Source organism: Trichomonas vaginalis, chromosome III (genome assembly GCF_026262505.1).
Source record: "Trichomonas vaginalis G3 chromosome III, whole genome shotgun sequence".
In the NCBI taxonomy this organism is placed as follows: Eukaryota; Parabasalia; order Trichomonadida; family Trichomonadidae; genus Trichomonas; species Trichomonas vaginalis.
The window spans coordinates 18,758,713-18,781,286 of NC_067205.1; the positions used below are offsets into that span (position 1 = coordinate 18,758,713).

At 32.2% G+C, this 22,574-nt stretch overlaps 11 protein-coding genes and 2 pseudogenes across 13 annotated transcripts, besides 4 other annotated features; 8 read left to right on the top strand and 5 right to left on the bottom strand.

Moving 5' to 3' along the window:
• The first annotated feature begins 6 nt into the window (after window positions 1-6).
• Window positions 7-38: a mobile genetic element.
• Window positions 39-227: 189 nt separating this feature from the next.
• TVAGG3_0727060 (regulation of response to stimulus) lies at window positions 228-1,097 on the bottom strand (the record flags this gene model as incomplete). Its single annotated transcript, XM_001303552.1, has 1 exon — window positions 228-1,097. The coding sequence occupies one exon, from the start codon at window positions 1,095-1,097 to the stop codon at window positions 228-230; it is 870 nt and encodes a 289-aa protein (XP_001303553.1).
• A 1-nt stretch (window position 1,098) lies between these two features.
• TVAGG3_0727070 (regulation of response to stimulus) lies at window positions 1,099-2,682 on the bottom strand (the record flags this gene model as incomplete). The annotated part of the gene is made up of 1 exon (XM_001303553.1): window positions 1,099-2,682. The coding sequence occupies one exon, from the start codon at window positions 2,680-2,682 to the stop codon at window positions 1,099-1,101; it is 1,584 nt and encodes a 527-aa protein (XP_001303554.1).
• A 1,143-nt stretch (window positions 2,683-3,825) lies between these two features.
• Window positions 3,826-9,521: a mobile genetic element.
• Window positions 3,857-4,714, bottom strand: TVAGG3_0727090 (uncharacterized protein; the record flags this gene model as incomplete). Its single annotated transcript, XM_001303554.1, has 1 exon — window positions 3,857-4,714. The coding sequence occupies one exon, from the start codon at window positions 4,712-4,714 to the stop codon at window positions 3,857-3,859; it is 858 nt and encodes a 285-aa protein (XP_001303555.1).
• On the bottom strand, window positions 4,739-4,987 carry TVAGG3_0727100 (uncharacterized protein; the record flags this gene model as incomplete). Its single annotated transcript, XM_001303555.1, has 1 exon — window positions 4,739-4,987. The coding sequence occupies one exon, from the start codon at window positions 4,985-4,987 to the stop codon at window positions 4,739-4,741; it is 249 nt and encodes an 82-aa protein (XP_001303556.1).
• On the top strand, window positions 5,033-5,467 carry TVAGG3_0727110 (uncharacterized protein; the record flags this gene model as incomplete). Its single annotated transcript, XM_001303556.1, has 1 exon — window positions 5,033-5,467. The coding sequence occupies one exon, from the start codon at window positions 5,033-5,035 to the stop codon at window positions 5,465-5,467; it is 435 nt and encodes a 144-aa protein (XP_001303557.1).
• Window positions 5,486-5,656, top strand: TVAGG3_0727120 (uncharacterized protein; the record flags this gene model as incomplete). The annotated part of the gene is made up of 1 exon (XM_051244365.1): window positions 5,486-5,656. A coding segment is annotated over one exon (171 nt), but the record flags the coding sequence as incomplete, so codon positions are not given.
• On the top strand, window positions 7,100-7,550 carry TVAGG3_0727130 (annotated as a pseudogene). The gene has a single exon. A coding segment is annotated over exon 1 (451 nt).
• On the top strand, window positions 7,602-7,838 carry TVAGG3_0727140 (uncharacterized protein; the record flags this gene model as incomplete). Its single annotated transcript, XM_001314426.2, has 1 exon — window positions 7,602-7,838. One exon carries the CDS (start codon window positions 7,602-7,604, stop codon window positions 7,836-7,838), a length of 237 nt encoding a protein of 78 aa, XP_001314446.2.
• Window positions 7,990-8,316, top strand: TVAGG3_0727150 (uncharacterized protein; the record flags this gene model as incomplete). Its single annotated transcript, XM_001314427.2, has 1 exon — window positions 7,990-8,316. One exon carries the CDS (start codon window positions 7,990-7,992, stop codon window positions 8,314-8,316), a length of 327 nt encoding a protein of 108 aa, XP_001314447.2.
• Window positions 9,144-9,464, top strand: TVAGG3_0727160 (uncharacterized protein; the record flags this gene model as incomplete). The annotated part of the gene is made up of 1 exon (XM_001303558.1): window positions 9,144-9,464. One exon carries the CDS (start codon window positions 9,144-9,146, stop codon window positions 9,462-9,464), a length of 321 nt encoding a protein of 106 aa, XP_001303559.1.
• A 1,350-nt stretch (window positions 9,522-10,871) lies between the features above and the next one.
• Window positions 10,872-10,909: a mobile genetic element.
• A 1,177-nt stretch (window positions 10,910-12,086) lies between these two features.
• Window positions 12,087-12,123: a mobile genetic element.
• A 355-nt stretch (window positions 12,124-12,478) lies between these two features.
• Window positions 12,479-13,735, top strand: TVAGG3_0727190 (uncharacterized protein; the record flags this gene model as incomplete). The annotated part of the gene is made up of 1 exon (XM_001303559.1): window positions 13,303-13,539. One exon carries the CDS (start codon window positions 13,303-13,305, stop codon window positions 13,537-13,539), a length of 237 nt encoding a protein of 78 aa, XP_001303560.1.
• A 228-nt stretch (window positions 13,736-13,963) lies between these two features.
• TVAGG3_0727200 (regulation of response to stimulus) lies at window positions 13,964-16,578 on the top strand (the record flags this gene model as incomplete). Its single annotated transcript, XM_001303560.2, has 1 exon — window positions 14,105-16,558. The coding sequence occupies one exon, from the start codon at window positions 14,105-14,107 to the stop codon at window positions 16,556-16,558; it is 2,454 nt and encodes an 817-aa protein (XP_001303561.1).
• Window positions 16,579-20,591: 4,013 nt separating this feature from the next.
• On the bottom strand, window positions 20,592-21,250 carry TVAGG3_0727210 (annotated as a pseudogene). Its single transcript has one exon. A coding segment is annotated over exon 1 (659 nt).
• Window positions 21,251-22,574: the final 1,324 nt, after the last annotated feature.

The window sequence follows — 22,574 nt, forward strand, 5'->3', positions numbered from 1 at the left end:
ATTAAAACTTTTAAAATTGAGAGGGTGGGACCGGGGCCTTAAAATCAATTATTGTGATTTATTTTTCTCAGAGACATTGAAATTAAAATTAGTATTTATAAAAAGTTTAGCAACTTTTCCATTTTCAGTGAGAGAGATTTGAGGTAGTAATGAGAGTCTCGACTCCCATTGAAAAATTCAAAAGTGACTTACATATTGCTAATTTTTATATTTATATATATATATATTTACATTAGAATGAAAACATATAGATGTGAATTTGAAAGAGGATTTTGGTAGTGAATTTGTTTGCATGTGATCAGTGAACATGATTTCATAGAGTTGATACTAAGACCACTAGAAACAACAATGTTATCAATATATGAACGAGTCTTGTTCTGTATGTTAACACCGCAGTGAAGATTGATGCATCCTGAGAATGCGTTTTGTTCGATCGTCTTCACACAGAGAGGTATGTTGATGTACTTCAGAGATGTGCATTCAGAGAATGCTGAGAAACCGATAGTTTCGATAGAGTTGTCTGGGATCATGATACCTTCAAGATGCTTGCATCCGAAGAATGCACTGGATGAGATACTCTTGACGTTCTGTGAGAAGCAGAAGAACTTGATCGAAGATGCAGGAGGGAAGTAGATAAGATTGCTTCGTTCTTTGTTGAAAAGTGCACCGTTGTCGACAACGAAGTGTTCGCTGTGATCACACTCGATAACACTAAGAGATGTGCATCCTCTGAAGATGAAGTTTCCGATATTACTAAGAAGACAACCTGATGGAATAGTGAAGACACGAAGAGATGTGCAACCTCGGAATGCATAGTCTGAGATACTGACTGTGCAGACTGGAACGGTGAATGTTTCGAGATTTGTGAACTCGAAACAGTTAGATTCGATGGACTCGATACCACTTGGAATGTTTTCGATATTTCGAAGTGTGTTGCATCCACTGAAAACATACTGGTTAAGAACACGCATATGACTATCTGGTGAAAATGTGATAGTTTCGATGTTCGTGTTCTGGAATGCGTTCGTTCCGATGAAAACGACTGTCGATGGAATGTTTATTTTATTAAGACTTGTGCATCCACTGAAACAAAACATATCAAGACTCAAAATTCCTTTTTTTCAGTGTGACAGATGATAGAGAACTACATCCACTGAATGCATACTGACTGATATTTGCACTTACACTAATATCAACAAAACTAATAGTTCTTAGAGAGATACAGTTCTCAAAACAATTATCTGAAATCATACTCAAATTATCGCCAAAGAAGATGGATTGAAGAGAGTTACATCCTGAGAATGAATATTTACCAAGTTTAGAAATTGTGAGAGGAATATTGATACTTGAAAGCTGGTCGCATCCAAAGAATGCTTTGTCACCAATATCATATAAATTACTGTTTAATCCAAATTCGACTGTCTTCAAATTGTGATTTGAAATAAATGTTTCAATGTTGATTTTCTCGACAGTTGATGGAATGATATAACTATCACTCTGATTCAGACTCATTACAATGTTTGTTTTTGCTTTGTTATAAACAATCATTTGATCATCAATAATAAAATCAGATCCTTCAGAGAATGTCAAATTTGTGTTACTTGGGAAGCAAGAACCACCAAGATTTTTCAAGCTCGATGGCAAAACAACTTCTTTAAGATTATTACAGCCATAAAATGCATAACTATCAATTTTTGTTATTCCTGATGGAATTGTTATTGATGAAATATTTGTATATTGAAAACATTGAGTGGGAATTGAAGCAACTCCTTTTCCAATTACAACAGAATTTAAATAAATGCAGGATCCAAAAGCCCCGTCAAAAATAGTTGTTACAGTATCTGGTATTTCAATTGATTTAAGATTTGAGCTTACAAATGCCCAAGCACCAATTGATCGAAAATCACTCGAAAATTGAATAGATTCAATAATTGAATTTGCAAATGAACAAGCAGCTATTGATATTACTTTTTCAGGTATAATATAAGTTTTACTTTTATTTGGAGGAAATCTAATAAGATATGTTTGAGCTTTGTTGAATAAAATTCCATCTGATACACTGTAACTTGGATTTGATGGATCAATAGTAAACTCTTTCATTGCAATTGATCGAACAAATGCATACCCAATAATAGATGAAGTTGATTTTGGAATAAAAAGCGTTTCTACAATGTCATAATTAAAAACATTGGAGTTAATTTCTTTTAGATTGGATTCAACATCAATTATTACGTTTTTTAATTTTGAACAATATTGAAAACAGGATGATCCAAGTGAAGTGACTTCATTTGGAATAGAAATAGATAAGATTGATGTTGATTCAAAACAAAAAGGTGAAATTGATTTCAGATGAATTGGAAGAATTACATTTGTTAGTGATGAGCACCCACTGAATGCATATGATCCGATTTTCGTTAAAAATTCACAGTTGTTGAAATCAACAGATGAGAGTTTTGTGCATTGATAGAAAGCACAATCATTGATGTCTGAAAGACGAGAACCTTCTGGGAAGTTGATAGATAATAATGTATTTTGACTTCCTTTGAATGCAAAATCTTTACACTCTTTTCCTGCATAAAGACCATATATTGTTTCACAACTCTGTTTCACATCAACATTAACACTATTTTCTGATGATGATAAAATTGTATTATCATTATTATATGTTTCTGGCGACGACATTTTAAATTAGTTCATCTATACAGTTTATATATAATATATTAAGTTTTAAAGCATTAAATATTCAAATTAAAAAAAATTAAGTATGCATATGATTCAAATCCCAAAAAAATTCTTATCGTCTTGCCTACATCTCCAAATTTTGAGAAGTTTACATCGCAAGTAAGAGATAGACACAAATGAGACACCCCAAAAATTCTAACTCATCATGTAGGTGCATCTTATATGCTTGGGCTGAATATGATTTGCTGTTGAAGATATAATTTTGGAAAATCCTTTCAAATTAAGTGATTCCATTGCGTTGATAGATAAAGTTTTGCTTCTGTTTAAGATGAAAAAAAAACAACTTCCAGCCAAGAAAAATCCTATTGAGTATTCATTTTTTTATTTTCCTGGAAAATATGATTTGCTTGTTACATGATTTTGATTCATATTTATATATAAAAGTAATTCAAACTATTTTTTCGTTGAACGAAGTTTGCATATAATCATGTAAGGAACTAAATTATAAGATATTAATTTTTATATACTCAAATTTCAATTTCATATGTTGATACTTATATTAGTTTTAATAAACAATGACAACGGTTTGGTCCGAATTTATTTTTTGAGGTTAGTTTTATCAAAAAAATCATGATTTATAGTCGTTGACGTCAAATAAATTTGATGAAAGAGGTATTGAATACCTCGATGATACAAGAACAGTTCTTATTCGATGTCCAGATAGTTTAAGTGGTGACGTTGAAATCCTCCAAAGTGTCAAAGTTATCCAAGGAGGAGATAAAGATGTCAATAGTCCATTTTATAAGTGTAGGACAAATATTACATCATTACGATTTGCTACGTTTAGCAAATGTGAAAGCATTTGTAAGTTTTGTTTTTATTCCTCAAATCTTGAAACAGCAGACTTACGTCAATGTGATAAACTCCAATATCTAAATTGTTCTGTTTTTAGTACTTGTCCAAAACTATCGACATTTCATTTCCCTCCAAAAATAACATCAATAAAAAGTGGGAGCTTTTACAATTGCGTTTCCTTAAAAATAATAAATCTTCCAGATTCTGTTGAATCTATTGATGGATGGGCAGATGACCATTATTGGTCTTTTTCACATACCTCTTATATATCATTTAATATTTCTCCAAATTCGTGATAAAAATAAAGCTAGCGTAGATTTTACAATACTGCGATGGTAGAGTTTAAGAGTTGTACTTCAATGTAGAGACAGTCCTTATGGTCTAGAGGTAAGAACACTGGTGCTTTATGGTCATGAGTGGAGAACATGTCTATCCAAAACTCACGATTGAAGCCAGTTAATTTATAGTATTTAGGGTTAGGAAGTGGTGAAGTTCTTGTATGACCAATGAACACATTTTCAACTCCCTTACTTAAGTTTGAATATAATATAGCTTGCTTTCTATCCCAAATACCTGGAAATCTAATTTCGGAAAATTCATTTTTCCTCGGAAGCATTGCATCATAATTGAAAACATTTTTGAAATCATCACTTGGTTCAGAGATTTGAAATCTTATACGTAATGGATTTTCTTTCTCTTTAGCGACTTCATTGAATGGTGAGAATACAATGAATTGACAGTCATGAGTTCCATCTTCATTTGGTACAAACTCGTAATGAAAAGCTATTAATCTTTCTACAATTCCTTCTTCTTTCAGTTGTGCAAGAAACTCACATAAAGGCTGTAAAGTTTGTACTTCAATGTTAAACTTCTTTTGAAAATTTTCGTAAAATGTAATTATACAGTCTTCTAACGTCGTACTGTTTTTAAAGTATTTGTATATGTGAATGTTTTGGGCGCTTAAAGACTGTTCGTCATTTTCTATCTCGACTTGAAGTATAAAGTCAACCTTTCTGAAAGCACGTGTTATATACATATTTGTTATGCCAATGTACTTCTCTTCATTTATGTTCACAATCCAGTCTGTTGGAAACTTAAACGTTACTCTGTTCCCCTTTATTTTGACGTCAGGGTTTTCACTACTGAACGCAACAGATAAAGGTATTTGTCTATACATTTAATTCGGATAAAAATAAACCATTTACTCTTTCTTTGCTTCAGCTTCTTTAGCTTTTGCTTTTGCTTCTTCTCTAGCTTTTTTCGCCAGTAGTCTTGGGTTCTTTTGTCTTCCAGCAGCTAATGCAGCAAGTTGTTTTTCACTAAGTTTTCTCTTTGGTCTCTCTGGCTTTTGTTCCTTCAGTTCGGATAAAATTTGCTCACGAATTTCTTTCTTCAATGCTTCAACATCTATGACCCCTTGGGTCTTGTCCGTAGGGCTTGTCTGAGTCATTTAACTGCAGATAAAAAACAAAATTAAAACTTTAACCGATGTAAAATGAGCTTGTCAAAATCAGAGCGAGAGTCTATTATATTAAATGACGCAAGAGGAATACAACATCCTTTCTATTACGTAAGTCAGAGTAAAGATGGTAAAATATACGTAAGAAAAAGAAAGGTTCCATTAGCGAATGCAGAAAGCGACAACATTAAGGTGTATGGCAAGGGTGAAGTCCACGAAGCCCATATAAAACCTTCTGTTCAAACTGAGCCACCAATAGAACCAGAAGAAAAGAAGCCAGATGTACTTTCAATAACGAACCAAGAGCTTATTGCAAAGTTCGTGAATTTCATTGAAAAACAAACCGAGTCAAAGAATCCTGACCCGCCAGTGAAAGAAGTTGAGACAAAAGAGAATGTACAGTTCATTGAAAATGTCAAGAAACAACTTCCACCACGAATGCCAAGAAGAAGAGTGAGAATAATGAAGTAAATAGATATTTTTATCTGAAGTAAATACATGCAGAACGAACAGCTAAACGAATTTACTCCAGCAGAGCATATTCATCAGATTCGCTCATATTTCGATATCATAGACAATGCAGTTCAAATTGGTGACACTAATAGAAAATATTCTGACGCAAAGATTCCATCACAACCTGGAACTGCTAAAGATAACACATGGGTAACATTCAATCTCTCACCTCCTGGTGAAAATATGTTGGACCTTTACAATACATTCATTACGTATAAAATGGAAGGTCAATTTATTGTAGATAAAGAAATTGGTTCAGGTTCCAATAAAACAAACCCACCAGGATTTTGGATTGGTTTCGATGACGCTTTCTATGCAGTTGCTGGATATCAAATCCTGGCAAATGGTCGTATCGTATATTCTCAAGACAACGCAAGAGAAGAAGCATATATAACTTCAAACTCACAAACTACCGAACAAATAAAGAAAGTAGATGTTTTCTCAAAGACTCGACATGAGGATGTATGGAGTCATTCGGGAACATGCAGAACAGGACAAATTGTTAGTGGTCCAATTACAGCAGGAAAATCATTTGATTTTAAGCTTCGTTTAAGAATTCCTGTTAGAAGATTCCTTCCATTAGAAGCTATTCGATTTATTCCAGCTTTTGCAGGAAACATTCAGCTTAAAGTAAAGTTCAGTAGCGACGCCTTACAATGCACATCTATATCTGTAAATGATATCATTGCTTTCAATCCAACTCTTAAAGTTGCATTTGCTTCAGATTCAAATCCACCGACAAATAAATTTGTTCCATGGAATGAACCATTCACTATGATAACGAAGGCAGTAGAAGCTAGTGGAACAGTTACTATTACAACTGTAACCCAGCAACTATTTCGAACAAAGATGGATTTTAATGAATGTTTCATTCATCCAAAGTCATTCTCTTTAGACCCTAACATTTATACAGAACTTGTACAACATTATACAAACGAGGCTTTATGTTTTCCTGTTAAAGTTATGGATTGGATTCCTATGGACGGTTCATTCTCAAAGAATACAGATAGTTCAAGTGCAACATTTACAGCAGCTTATACGCCTATTAATGTTAAAAGTATTTGGGCACTATTTAGAAAGAAAGACAACTATTATGTTAATTTTGAGAACCCTAAGTTTAAATATCTTCAGCTTTCCATGGGAGCTTATGGAAATATGCCTGCAGAACCTGAAAAATCATATGGACCTGTATTTTATGAAATGGTTGCGAACGCCTGCAATACAAACAATGATATGATAGGATTTAATGAAGATGTTATGAGGTTATTGGTGGATGATGGTAGTGTGGAACATAAATGGGATAGCTATGGCAACACACATTTCTTATGTGGTTTTCCAACAGAAGTGGACTTTTGCTTCCAGCAAGGTCAAACATCTACTGCTCCAATAACATACAAATTGTCTGTTAAAGGACCTATTGAACTAGCAACTGAAAATGTACCAAAGCCACTTATTGGATTTATGAGGGATTGTTGCTTTGCCATTCAGGTGCGTGCTAATGGCATTCCCATAATAAGATTAGATGACTATAACTTAGCTACGGACGACAGTGAGGAATAAAGGATGAACGTTTATTTTTAAAGCTTATAAATGAGTTCTTCATCAAGCTCTCGTGAACCTTCACCATCTATGAAACAAACTTTACCAAACGATTATGGAGCACCTATTGAATATTTCTTACGAGCTGCACAATGGCAAAGAGCAGTCTCACCAAGGTTAGGTGTTCCACCAGCTCCTGTCAAAAATAGCATTTGGTCAAGTCCTTATATAAGATATGGTCTCCCACTAGGTTTGCTAGCTACAGCAGGTTATGATGTTGAAAAGAAATAAAGCAAATGTTGTAAATAATACTGAAGTAGCTGAAGTTAAACAAACTCCAACACCTTCGCCAAAACCAACGCCTTCACAAGCAAAACCTTCAATGACTCCTGAACCTATGGAAGTACAAACTCCTGTTCAAAAGTCAACTCCTAAACCGACTCCAACATTTAAACCAGAACCTACTCCTCAAATAAATCGTAAAACTCCTGCGTTTCCTTACTGAAAAAATAACGTTATTTTTATTTAATATTAAAATTTTTATTTGATTGAAATGACAAATAAAGTCACTGAAGCAATGAAACAAAAGTTTTTGGTAGAATACATTAAATCAGGAACTATTCCAGAAGGTTTTTACATTCATACTATGAAGGATGGTAGAGTTCAGTTTAGAAAGATAAAGCAACCATTAGATAGAGAAGGAATTTTGAGAAAGATTAAACTTCATGAGGACAACATTGCTGAACTTAAGAAGAAGTTAGAAGAGTTGGAGAAAGGAAGAGAGTTATAAAGCAATGAATTGAACAGGGTAGAAAAGAGGTTAGAAATCGGGTTAGATCTAACCATCTACCCTAAATTTATTTTTGTGCTATGTTTTCATACGTGTGAGGGTGGTGATATCATTAATTTTTAAGTTTATTTTTTATTTTATTTTTATATAAATGACGAAAACTATTGAGATAACAAACTACAACGGTCATGAGTTCAAGAACTTGTTCTTCGTTCCTCGTGAAAATACATTCTATCAGATACGAGGGAGAAAGGGTAAAGTTAGTTTGAGCGTTTATGAAGGAATGAAGAATGGAAAGTTTATACAAGCATATGATACAAACGGTAAGCGTGTTTCATTAGCTTTGTCAAAACTTACTAACATTTATTTTGACAGTGACTTTGACTCTGACGATTGGAGTGACAGCAGCGATACTGAAGAATATGAAGTATTGTGTGAAGCACAGCAATGGGAGGAGTTGCAATACATTTGTAAATGAGAACGTTTATTTTTTCATTAGTGAAGTCGTTTGTGAAAACGTTAGTGAGGTGAAGTGGTTGGTGGTTTTGTAAATATTTAAGGTTAAGTTAGTGTTGTCGTTTGTGTTGTAAAATATATGTTAGCGGTTTTGTAAAGTATCAAATTCACATATCAAGGATAAGGTGGAACGCAGTGCCTCAGTACACATTATATGTATACTAACTATTTTTTATATTTTATTTTTATATTTTATTTTTATTTTGGATGTAATGACGAAAACTATTGAGATAACAAACTACAACGGTCATGAGTTCAAGAACTTGTTCTTCGTTCCTCGTGAAAATACATTCTATCAGATACGAGGGAGAAAGGGTAAAGTTAGTTTGAGCGTTTATGAAGGAATGAAGAATGGAAAGTTTATACAAGCATATGATACAAACGGTAAGCGTGTTTCATTAGCTTTGTCAAAACTTACTAACATTTATTTTGACAGTGACTTTGACTCTGACGATTGGAGTGACAGCAGCGATACTGAAGAATATGAAGTATTGTGTGAAGCACAGCAATGGGAGGAGTTGCAATACATTTGTAAATGAGAACGTTTATTTTTTCATTAGTGAAGTCGTTTGTGAAAACGTTAGTGAGGTGAAGTGGTTGGTGGTTTTGTAAATATTTAAGGTTAAGTTAGTGTTGTCGTTTGTGTTGTAAAATATATGTTAGCGGTTTTGTAAAGTATCAAATTCACATATCAAGGATAAGGTGGAACGCAGTGCCTCAGTACACATTATATGTATACTAACTATTTTTTATATTTTATTTTTATATTTTATTTTTATTTTGGATGTAATGACGAAAACTATTGAGATAACAAACTACAACGGTCATGAGTTCAAGAACTTGTTCTTCGTTCCTCGTGAAAATACATTCTATCAGATACGAGGGAGAAAGGGTAAAGTTAGTTTGAGCGTTTATGAAGGAATGAAGAATGGAAAGTTTATACAAGCATATGATACAAACGGTAAGCGTGTTTCATTAGCTTTGTCAAAACTTACAGGTATAAACTATGACAGTGATTTTGACCTATATGAAGAAGAAAGTGAGTCAGAAGATTATGAGCTGTTATATGAAGCACAGCAATGGGAGGAGTTGCAATACTTTTGTAAGTGAGAACGTTTATTTTTTTACATTAGTGAGGTGAAGTGGTTGGTGGCTTTGTAAATATTTAAGGTTAAGTTAGTGTTGTCGTTTGTGTTGCAAAATATACGTTAACGGTTTTGTAAAGTATCAAATTCACATATCAAGGGTAAGGTGGAACGCAGTGCCTCCGTACCCTTGATATGTATACTAACTCAAGTCAGACTTACATTTCAAGTCAGACTTACTTTCGTCCGAAACTTACATTTCAAGTCAGACTTACTTTCGTCCGAGACTTACATTTCAAGTCAGACTTACTTTCGTCCGAAACTTACATTTCAAGTCAGACTTACTTTCGTCCGAGATTTACATTTCAAGTCCAAGGAAAAGAGACTATTGATGACTTACTTTCCATCGATGGTGCACAACAGCAGGGAGGGGATTGGTGGGTTTGGGGAAATTCGCTGAGGCACTAGTGTCCGGATTGTTCGTCAAATAGGTTTCCTTTCCTATAAAGAAATGACACTTTTTTGGCGGCTTATTGACTCAGAAAAATTTGAGAGTTAACGAATAATTTTGGCGCCAAAAATAATTTCTCTTAATTTATTAAATTTAATATACGCACATCCATAAGTTATGCTATTTTTTCTATTTATTTTGTTCTAAAATTCTAAATATTTTTTTTCATAACATAAAATATGATGTCTAGTCTCATTTACATAACAACATGCCTTAGAATAGGTTTTTTATTCTTTTTGTCACTTTAAATTAAGAATAAAAAGATAATTTAAATTGAATATTTGCGATTATTCTCACTAATGCTGCTTCCTCTTTTATTAGGTAGACAACAAAAAGTTAGCCTTGGACTCCCATATCAGATTTTTGATTGGTTGCGTATATAATGAGCTGGGATTGATAGACGAAAACCCAGTGAGAAAATTTTTGACGCCAAAATATCAAGTTCAGTTCGACTATGTATGTAGTAATTCCTCAATAAAGTGCCAAAACCCTATTAAAATATATGAACATTTTCAACATTTTAATGTTTTTATTTAAAAATTTGTTGGAATATGAGCTTCAAAAAATTATTATGTAAATAAAAATAATTAAATATATGTATTTATTTGTATTACAACTGTAGTAAGTCGATTCTTCCTTTCTTCTACTGAGGTTTGAATTTGATTTCGAATTGTAAAGAGATTCAAAGGGAAAATACTAGCGGATAAAAACTACCTCCATGAAAGGGTCAGAATGGAGTCAAGTTGTATTTTTTGATATTTTTTGCTTTTCGAGCCTAAATAGGTAGCCAAGATAATGCCTAAAAATAAGGTTCTAAATTCTGAAGTTTACATGATCCTCTCGTGTGCACCCTTAAATAGGGTTGTTAAAAATATCAAAAATTAGCGTTTTGAAGACACCATGGTGTCTTATAATTTTCCCTGTTGTAAACAGAAATTCATCAAAAGTGACACCCCAGAAAAGCTAAAATATTGAATTTTTGGAACTTTTGATAGAGCACGTTTTTAAATATTAATTAAAGTAAATGTATATTTTGTAAAGATTCTTTTTAATAAAAAAATAAAATTTTGAAGAAGAACACAAAATCTTCTGAAAAATAATATCACATAAACTCATATTATTTTCTAATATATAACTATTTTATATAAAAATCAAATTCAATGATCTTAAAAGCGAAGGATAAACCTCAAAATTTACGAATATAATGAGTGGGAATATAATGCTTATCTATCATAAAACCATATGAAATATCAATTTTTGCTTTACGCCTAATTTTTGACGACAATTAGCAAAAAATGTTAAATGTTAACACTCAGTCCATTTGAATATGAAAAATAAAATTGACTTTGATTAAATGTTTTTATTTATCATGCAATTCTTCTTGCGACCAAAGATTTGAATAAAAGTTCAAAAAATAAGATAGCTTAAAAAATAATATACGGTAGTGTTTACTAATAGATGAATAGTATATAAATTCTATTAAAATGGATTTGATCCAAAAAAAATAAAACCAAAAATAATTGTTATAATTTAAATGAAGAAGTAATTTAAAACAATTTTATTTATGATCAAATTTTATATATTTTTTTGGATCAAATCCATTTTAATAGAATTTATATACTATTCATCTATTAGTAAACACTACCGTATATTATTTTTTAAGCTATCTTATTTTTTGAACTTTTATTCAAATCTTTGGTCGCAAGAAGAATTGCATGATAAATAAAAACATTTAATCAAAGTCAATTTTATTTTTCATATTCAAATGGACTGAGTGTTAACATTTAACATTTTTTGCTAATTGTCGTCAAAAATTAGGCGTAAAGCAAAAATTGATATTTCATATGGTTTTATGATAGATAAGCATTATATTCCCACTCATTATATTCGTAAATTTTGAGGTTTATCCTTCGCTTTTAAGATCATTGAATTTGATTTTTATATAAAATAGTTATATATTAGAAAATAATATGAGTTTATGTGATATTATTTTTCAGAAGATTTCATTCTATATGCCTATGAAAAGTACTCTCAAAACTAACTTTTTCCTAATTATAATTAAATCTAGAATATTGTATTATGCTTAGTATTATTTCATTTTTCTCATTCAATTTAGAATTTACAAATGTCAAAAAATTGAGAGCTATCACTTTTGATGAATTTCTGTTTATTACATCCCTTCCTTATTGGCGTGTAGAAATAAATGCGCCAATAGATTGAAGAAGAAGAATTGTTTTTCTCTTAATGAACTTTAATCCTTTTGATATAAGAATATTAAAAACATTAATATAATTTCGATTTCGGAAATTAAATTTCCAAATTTTTTGTCGACCTAACGTCGGGAATCTAACAACCCTACCCTTAAACTATAAGGTACGACCAAATAAAACTAATCCTGTAAAGGAAAAGAAGCCAGAAAAAGAAAAGAAAGTAGAGAAAGAAAAACCTTTGAAAATTACTTTTTCTTGAATTTGTTAAAAATTTATTGAAAATGTCACTTTTTAAAATTTTAATGTTACGAACATATCAAGCAAAGGATTGGTTTTTCCACCATGTTGGTTTTAGCGAAAGGATCGATAATATTTATAAATACATGAAATTGAAAGATGATGGCTATTTCCAGGAAGTTGAATCTAAAATTAACGGTAAAAAATACGGCTGCGGTCATTTCAGTATTAGAGACATTAAATCATTTAACTGTAAACCACGTGGGAAAGGAAGATTCAACATTATTCGAGGTAACAGGACTAAATCTACGAAACTGGAATTAGTTGATGTGATGAAGATGCAAAACCTTCGAGATTTCAATGGATCAACATTCCAATGTGCATCGAACTTCAATTGTCTTGAGTTTGCTTCACATCTTGAGTCTCCTTCGTCAGGAATTTCGAGATATTCCACTGATTTTACACAAGGACCGACTCTTTCTGTTTCATCTTTTGGTGCTTTGCTGTACAGAAATTATTTTGTTGACCATGAAGGTCATAAAGGCCAACTATCTCATGATATCAATTTATTGTCTAGAACCCCTTTAAAAGTCATCAAAGGAAAAGTTTTCTTGAACACAAAAGAAGAAATTTCTAAATTGAACGAATTTGATTTTCGTGACGAAAACAATTATCAAATTGGTGTTCATGAGAAAGTTCAGATCACAACAGATAGAGTTAAAGGTCATGAATATAAAGATAGTGAACGAAATCAGTTTGTTAACCAACTCTTCTGTTCTTCGTATTCATTTGGAGATTATTGTGACATTAATAACAAAAATGTCATATCATCATTAGAAAATTTGCTTAAAACAGAGTATAAACTAAGTATATTGAGCGGCATTGAGAACTCTATAAAATATCGTATGCTGCAAGGAAGTGATAAACTTGTTCTAACATGTCTTGGTGTTGGATATTTCAACAATCCACCAGAATTGATTTGTCGATCAATCAAAGCAAATCGAGAACTTATTCACGAAAGTGGTCTTGATGTTTATCTTGTTTGCTTCAGTGATGATGACCAAAGAGGATTCAAATCTGTTTATCCTCATCTCGTAGATTTAGTTTCTGAAACAAAAGGTGAAATTATATCTGCATTCTAGATTAATTCAATAATGATAAAATTCATTTAGGTTAGAAATTCTATTTTAAATGTTTCTGTTGACTTCTTTATTTTTATAAATTGAAATACATTATGTTTCATTTTATTTTCCATAGCGAGTAAATTTTTTTTTGAAATTCTATCGTTAAGGATGGAATAATCTCGCTGCCTTTCCATGTGTAAAAACCCGATCGAAGTATATTTTAGTGCTTTGGTATTTAATCACTCAAATCTTAAAGTAACCCAATTGACTACTCGAGAATATCCTTTGATCTGAAAGATTTTAGGGGAGAAAAATCTAAGAGCAATTATTTTTGGGAAAAAAGTTACTTCCCAAATATGTCTTCAATGATCAACCATCCCATTTTTGAATTTACAATCGGTTTTATTGAAATTAAAAAAGTGACAAAATATACAATTGATTGTGGATGTATCACCTATTGAACGAAATTAATATTAAGATGCTCATTTAATTTTGTGAAATGGATGAAACATATAATAATGAATATTGTATGCTTTAAAACTTAATATATTATATATAAACTGTATAGATGAACTAATTTAAAATGTCGTCGCCAGAAACATATAATAATGATAATACAATTTTATCATCATCAGAAAATAGTGTTAATGTTGATGTGAAACAGAGTTGTGAAACAATATATGGTCTTTATGCAGGTAATGAATGCAAAGATTTTGCATTCAAAGGAAGTCAGAAAACTCTATTATCTATCAATTTCCCAATTGGATCTCGTCTTTCAGACATCAATGATTGTGCTTTCTATCAATGTACAAAACTCTCATCTGTTGATTTCAGCAACTGTCAATTTTTAACCAAAATCGGATCATATGCATTCAGTGGATGCAAATCATTAACAAATGTAATTCTTCCAACTCATCTGAAAGCAATCTCACCTTTTTGTTTTGAATCAACGTCAATCTCATCTATTTCTATTCCAAATGAAATTACTTCACTTGAATCATCATGTTTTCAATCATGCTCCAAACTAAAAAATGTTATAATTAATGTAGAATCCAATCTAAAAGAATTTAACGCCAACGTTTTTAATGATGCAATTGTTGAAACACTTTTTCTCCCAAAATCAGCTACCTCTATTAGTGATTATGCATTTGTTGGATCACTATCATTAAAAGAGTTTTCTATTGATCCATTAAATCCAAGTTACAGTGTATCAGATGGAGCTTTATTCAATAAAGATCAAACACGACTTGTTCGATTTCCTGCAAATAAAAGTAAAACTTATACTATACCAGAAAAAGTTACATCAATAGCTGCTTGTTCATTTGCTCATTCAATTATCGAATCAATTCAATTTTCCAATAATTTTCGATCAATTGGTGAATGGGCATTTGTTAGTTCAAATCTTAAATCAATTGAAATTCCAGATACTGTGACAAATATTAATGATGGGGCTTTTTTTGATTGTTCATCTTTAAGTTCTCTTGTTATTGGAAAAGGAATGAAGGTCATTTCAAATTATTGCTTTAGACAAACAAACATTTCATCAATAACCATTCCATCAGGAATAACAACAATTGGTGTTTATGCATTTGATGGTTGTAAAAATCTTAAAGAAGTTGTTCTTCCATCGACCTTGAAAAATCTTGGTGGATCTTGTTTCCCAATCACAACAAAATTGACATTCTCTGAAGAATCTGATTTTATGATTGATGATCAGATGATTGTTTACAACAAAGCGAAAACAAAAGTTGTCATGTGTTTGAATCAGAGTGATAGTTATATTATTCCATCTACAGTTCAAATATTAAATAATGATGTATTTAAATCAAATAAAATCGTTAACAAAATAGAATTTGAACCTGAAAGCCAACTAACTGATATTTATGATGGAGCATTTTCAGGATGTGACAAGCTGTCAAGTATCAACATTCCTCTCACAGTTTCTAAATTTGGTAAAAACTCATTTTCAGGGTGTAACTCGCTCCAAACAATCTTCTTTGGTGATAATTTGAGTATGATCTCAGATAATTGTTTTGAGAACTGCATTTCTCTAAGAACTATCAGTTTTGTTGATATTAATGTGAGTGCAAATATCAGTCAGTATGCATTCAATGGGTGCAGTTCTCTATCATCTGTCACACTGAAAAAAGGAATTTTGAGTCTTGATATGTTTTGTTTCAGTGGATGCACAAGTCTTAATAAAATAAACATTCCATCAACAGTCGTTTTCATCGGGACAAATGTATTCCAGAACACGAACATCGAAACTATCACATTTTCACCAGATAGTCATATGCGTGTTCTTAACCAGTATGTTTTCAGTGGATGCAACACACTTCGAAGTATCGAAAACATTCCTAGTGGTATCGAGTCCATCGAATCCAACTGTTTCGAGTTCACAAATCTCGAAACATTCACAGTTCCAGTCTCAACAGTCAGTATCTCAGACTATGCATTCCGAGGTTGCACATCTCTTCGTGTCTTCACTATTCCATCAGGTTGTCTTCTTAGTAATATCGGAAACTTCATCTTCAGAGGATGCACATCTCTTAGTGTTATCGAGTGTGATAACAGCGAACACTTCGTTGTCGACAACGGTGCACTTTTCAACAAAGAACGAAGCAATCTTATCTACTTCCCTCCTGCATCTTCGATCAAGTTCTTCTGCTTCTCACAGAACGTCAAGAGTATCTCATCCAGTGCATTCTTCGGATGCAAGCATCTTGAAGGTATCATGATCCCAGACAACTCTATCGAAACTATCGGTTTCTCAGCATTCTCTGAATGCACATCTCTTAAGTACATCAACATACCTCTCTGTGTGAAGACGATCGAACAAAACGCATTCTCAGGATGCATCAACCTTCACTGCGGTGTTAACATACAGAACAAGACTCGTTCACATATTGATAACATTGTTGTTTCTAGTGGTCTTAGTATCAACTCTATGAAATCATGTTCACTGATAACATGCAAACAGATTCACTACCAAAATCCTGTTTCAAATTCATATCTATATGTTTTCATCCTAATGTAAATATATAAAAATTTCCATAAAAACTATTTTTAATATGAGAATCTATTTGTGTAAATGTGGCTATGAACTGTATACGGTTTTAATATACAATAAGAACATATATTCCCTCAAGTGTAGCATATTTAACAAGCTGTGTCTCATGTATGCGACACTTGATGGGATATCAATAATTGTTTCCCTAAAATATTTGAGATAACTTTACATGGCATTTGCGGACAAATACCATGTAAAACTCTCAAAAGTCTGATCCTTATGGCTGTGTGAAAAATCACCCACGTTATTAGGATTTTTTACATTCGCATTTGAGAAATGAACATACATTTTATTTATTTTAAATATGAACTCTTTCCAACGAAATCTCACTCTTATTTTAATTATTATTTTTGTAACAAATAATGAACTAGAAATCTAAAATATTGTGTATATTTTAAGAAAGGATGGTCTTCTTACTATACAGATGGTACTGTAGCAACTCCACAACGAATTTCTTCTCATTATGAACCTTCGACAAGTGGAAATTACTATATTTTTGATTGCACATGCACTGGACATACAGAAAATAATGGAGGTGCATGCTGCTTTACTTCATCAGGCTCAAAGACTCTAATTGAAAGAAGCAATTTTATTAATTGTCATTCCACTTCTCATGGAGGTGCTGTATTTGTTAACAATGCATCGTCTATATTTGCCAAATGCTCAGCCTCTTCATGTTCATCCGGTAAAGATAAGCATGGCCAATCTTTTTATTGCTTTACTATAAAATATACTTGCAAATTATTTGATATCTCTGATTCAGGAAATAATAACGAATTTGGTCATTATTGTGTCTGTGCTTCCTATCGACCTATTGTTTCAAATTTTAATTACACAAAAAATTATGTAAATTCGTATGCTTTCCACTCTAATGCTGAGCATCATACTGAACCAGCCAAGTTATCATACATGCTGATTATTGAAAATAAAGTTGTATCCAGAGTATTTGATTCTCGAATCAAAAATCATATAATAAAGCAAGTCATAATCTGTAGGAATAAAATGACATCCAAAACAGATGGATTAATATCAGCAAATATGAATGCAATGGCAGAATACCATAGTTGCGTCTTCATGAGGAATTATATTCCAAAAGGTGCTTTGCTTTTCATTTGTGATGATATATCTCAAATCAATATTTTTGATTCCAATATTCAAGAAGGTAAATATAATTCATCTGTCGTCAAAGTTTCTTTTTCTAATATAAGTTTTAGAGAGTATTATTTATGTGCAATAGGATGTATGATTTCTCATAACAGATATAAACCTATTTATCAAATAATTTTCAGTTTTAGTTTGCTTATTTGTTCTGATATTACCTAATAAATATAAATTTGAATGAGAACATATTATATATGTCACAATATTTCATACATATAACAGATGGTAATTATATTATTCATAAAATGATTTTGAGTTTCAATGAAGAACTGATCATTTAAAGCAGTAAATTGGCCCAACCAGAAAGATCCAATTTTCATGCACAAGAATGGCATTCTCTTAATAAATTTTCTCCACAAGGAAAATAAATAAACTAATGAAAATATATAAAATTTAATTTCTTTGTTTCATGACAAAATCATATTTTGCAGTAAATTTATTCAGTATATTTTAAGAATAAAAAAGATTTTGCACAAAAAATTGAGTATACTGATTGTGAGTGAATTCTTTGTATTAACAAATGTTGTAAGACCGCTGTTTTGAAATGCAAACTCGTTAATTTTTGAGATTTGCGTTGATGAAATTCCGAGATGTATCCAAAAAAATCCTATCGTCCTGCCTACATCGCCAAAAGTGAGCTTTTTTTTCAGTTTGATCGGACAAAACTTCGAATTTCGACCTGGGACTAGCACCAAAAATTCGAGAAAAATTATTTAAAGATGTCTATCTTCTCAGACCATAATGTTAGATTTAATGCGAAATTGCATAAGAAAGATTTCGAACAAAATTCAACATTCGGGTTAAAGGAGTTTGAAGCATGAAAATTTAGTTTCTATACAATGTTAATATGTTGATGGATTTGAAATCTGAGAGATTTTTAAGATTCACAAAATATGAGAATCAAAATATGAGTTAATGATTATCTTGATTGTTGAGCAATGATGTATGTTGTGTGATAATATAATATATATGTGAAATAAATTAGGTTATGCAAGAGAGTTTCAAATTACAATTTGATTGAAGTTTTTGTTCCTCATCTGGTGTACTTGTTGAGGTATTATAATCCAGATGAGGTAAAAAGACTTTAATAGCTGCTTGAAGGAGTTTAAAAAGACTTTAGTCGACAATCAGATGTTGATTGTAGACTTTGTTCCTCATCTGAGGTACTTGATGAGGTATCGTACCTCAGATGAGGAACAAAGACTTCGAAGATTGTTTGTTACAATATTTCAAGTCTTTTGTCGACAATCAGTTGTTGATTGTAGACTTTGTTCCTCATCTGAGGTATTTGATAAGGTATTGTACCTTATATGAGGAACAAAGACTTTAGAGACTCTTAAGAACAATCTTTAGTGTTCTTGGATGACAATCAGATGCTGATTGTTGAGTTTGTTCCTCATCTGAGGTACTTGATAAGGTATTGTACCTCAGATGAGGAACAAAGACTTGAAAGATTGTAATAAACAGTCTTTCATGTTTTTTGGCAACAATCAACATCTGATTGTTGACTCTGTTCCTCATCTGAGGTACAATACCTCATCAAGTACCTCAGATGAGGAACAAAGACTTGAAAGATTGTAATAAACAGTCTTTCATGTCTTTTGGCAACAATCAACATCTGATTGTTGAGTTTGTTCCTCATCTGAGGTACTTGATGAGGTATCGTACCTCAGATGAGGAACAAAGACTTCGAAGATTGTTTGTTACAATATTTCAAGTCTTTTGTCGACAATCAGTTGTTGATTGTAGACTTTGTTCCTCATCTGAGGTACTTGATAAGGTATTGTACCTCAGATGAGGAACAAAGACTTCACAGACTGCTTATGATAGTCTTCGAAGACATTAGTCGACAATCAGTTGTTGATTGTTGAGTTTGTTCCTCATCTGAGGTACTTGATGAGGTATCGTACCTCAGATGAGGAACAAAGACTTCGAAGATTGTTTGTTACAATATTTCAAGTCTTTTGTCGACAATCAGTTGTTGATTGTAGACTTTGTTCCTCATCTGAGGTACTTGATAAGGTATTGTACCTCAGATGAGGAACAGAGACTTAAAAGATTGTTTGTTACAATCTTTCAAGTCTTTTGTCGACAATCAGTTGTTGATTGTTGAGTTTGTTCCTCATCTGAGTTTTTTGTTGACATGATGAAGTACAGTTAAAGAGACACTACATATATTTATATATGAGAAATTTTTACATGATATATAAAATATTTTATAAATTTATTTTTAATGAAGTTTATAGATATTATTTTGTTAGCCTATATAACAACTAAAATTATAACTTATCATAGATTTAGATTATCGAAAAATAAATCACTAATGTTATTTATACAAGTTTAAACTATAATTTGGACTTTATGAATCTTATGTGATTCTTGAGAAATATCAATGACCGACCACACTCTTTTCCATAGATATCGCTAGGATATTCTCAATCATTCTATGTACATGTCACATAGTTTAGACGGATTCTCCAAAATTATATCTTCAATCAGAATTCATATCCTGCACAAGCGCATGAGATGCACCTCCAGGATGAGTTAGAATTTTTGATGAATTTTATTCAGTGCTAAACTCATTATTTAAAAAAACTCGATGTAAACCATTCAATTTTTGGAGATGTAGGCAAGACGATAGCATTTTTTTGGATTAGTGTCATGAAATTCCAATATCGCCTAAACTAAAACAAGACCAAAATGCATTTTCTTCGATTGTTTGTATTGAAAAAAAAAAAAAAAAAAAAAAGGTAGTGGGGCTTCCAGGGGCTGCGCCCCTTCTAGCCCCTAAAAAACCTAGAGGAGAACTAAAAAATTATATAGTAAGAAATTAAAGTTTTTATTCGATAAGAACGACATCGCTATCGTTTTCTTCTTCCTCCTCCTCTTCTTCATAGTCAGTATCTGATGGCTCTTTGTCAGCCACATGACCAGCAACAAATATTGAGACAAATTGTTTCTTTGGTTTTGTTAGCAGGAACTTTTGATGGTCGTAGAACACGAATTCTACATTTTGAAAATGTTGTGCTGAGTATTCTGTGAAATGGGAAATTGGAATTGGTTCTCCCATGCCAAAACCAGCAATGGACGCGAACAAAACATCGTCTTCGACTCTTGCAGGTTTGTCAATTGCAACAGTAGTTATTATGTGAGGTTTTCCTTCACATCCTGCAAGAGATTGTACATGATAGATTGCTTTTTCTTCTCCCTCAGGAACTGAAAGTGTGAAATGGAACGAGAGTTCTCCATATTCATTTGCTTGCTTCTTCGTAATAGTTGTATGTTGTAGGATACACCAATTGAAATTTTCCTATTCTTGTTTCCCTCAGGTGTTGTCTATATTGCTTGGGAAAACATAAAATAAATTGCTCTATAGCTTGTGTTGCTATTAGATTAGTTGTAACTGGTAATTTTGAGGCGAAAAGGTCTACAAGAACACCGGGATTTTTTTATGTCGTTTTCAATTGGTTTAAGAGATTCTATGACTTTGTTAAACATTTCACTATAATCTGTGTTGTCTTCGACCCCCAATTGTTAAGAAGTTTATACAACAATTTCAGTCTTTTCATGGCGTATTTTCTTTGAATGGATTCGGGTAGCGAGAGGTTACAGTCGTCGTTTTTGTGTTTCGTTACTCGAATATTGTTCAAGAGAAATTAAATCTTGAAATTGTGCTCTTGTTAACATACTTGTAGAACTATGTGAAACTTGTTCTGGTGCTGGTGTAATCTGTTTTCAGATGTTTCTGTTGTGTTTTGAGAGAAGAAGAACTCAAATTGTTGGACAATTTGTCTTGAATTGTAGAACTATGTGAAACTTATTCTGGTGCTGTTTGGACAACTGTATCTGTTGTGTTTTGAGAGAAGAACTCAAATTGTTGGAAAATTGTCTGAATTGTATGAGGAAGTTGCTTTGGTATTATAGGGGTCGTAAGGGTTTTGAGAATGGTGAGACATAAGTTGTAGGAACTTTAACTGCAGAGGTAGTCGACGAATTGTTTGCGACACTTTTTCTTCCTTCCATTATGAAAAATAAACTGTTTTTTTTCGGACTACTCATAGAAAAGTTTAAAATAAACGGTTTTTCCAACGGAGACCCCCTCTATTTTTTTATTTTATTTAATAGTTACCGTTGGCAAACCGTCCATCTCAAATATTGAATGAACTATAAACGTTTTTTGTTTTCTATATATACTTTTTGTCCAACGGTAAAACTTTTTACACAACGGTTTTTGAGAGTCGTCGCTGTTGACTTTTTTGTAGAGCACTCAAAATAGTATAACTTTGTCCGGACAAATAAGGGTCTATCGTCGTTACAGGAAAAGTTACGGGCGTTCCAAGGAAGTATACTTTGAGAAGCCTTTCCCCCTTATAGAATGAGATAGGACGGTTATTTTTACATCCAGGGGTAGAGGGAATCTGGCAAAGCCGTCGTGTCCTTCAACTTGAGGTTCACTAACATCGAAAAGCGATGTCCATAAGACGTTCTTCTTCTAACCTCTCTAGTCTGTTTGATAATTGGCACGTGCTGTTTCCAATCCATTTCGTAGCGAAGACCAGCCAGTTTGTCATAGACTTTTATGGGTCTTCCCTTCCTATATTTAAAATTCTTCGAAACTACTCCAACCATATCTTTGCAACTCTGCTTTTATTCTAGCGAGACTTTCTATCCATTCTATATGGGGGCATTTTTTATAAAATAAAAAAATATTTTTTTCTTTACTTTACATAACCACCTGCTGCCATAAGTCTTTGACGCCAACCCATACAGCTAATGAAGGTTGACTTGTTTAGTTTCCAAACTAAACTTTGGTTTTGTTTAG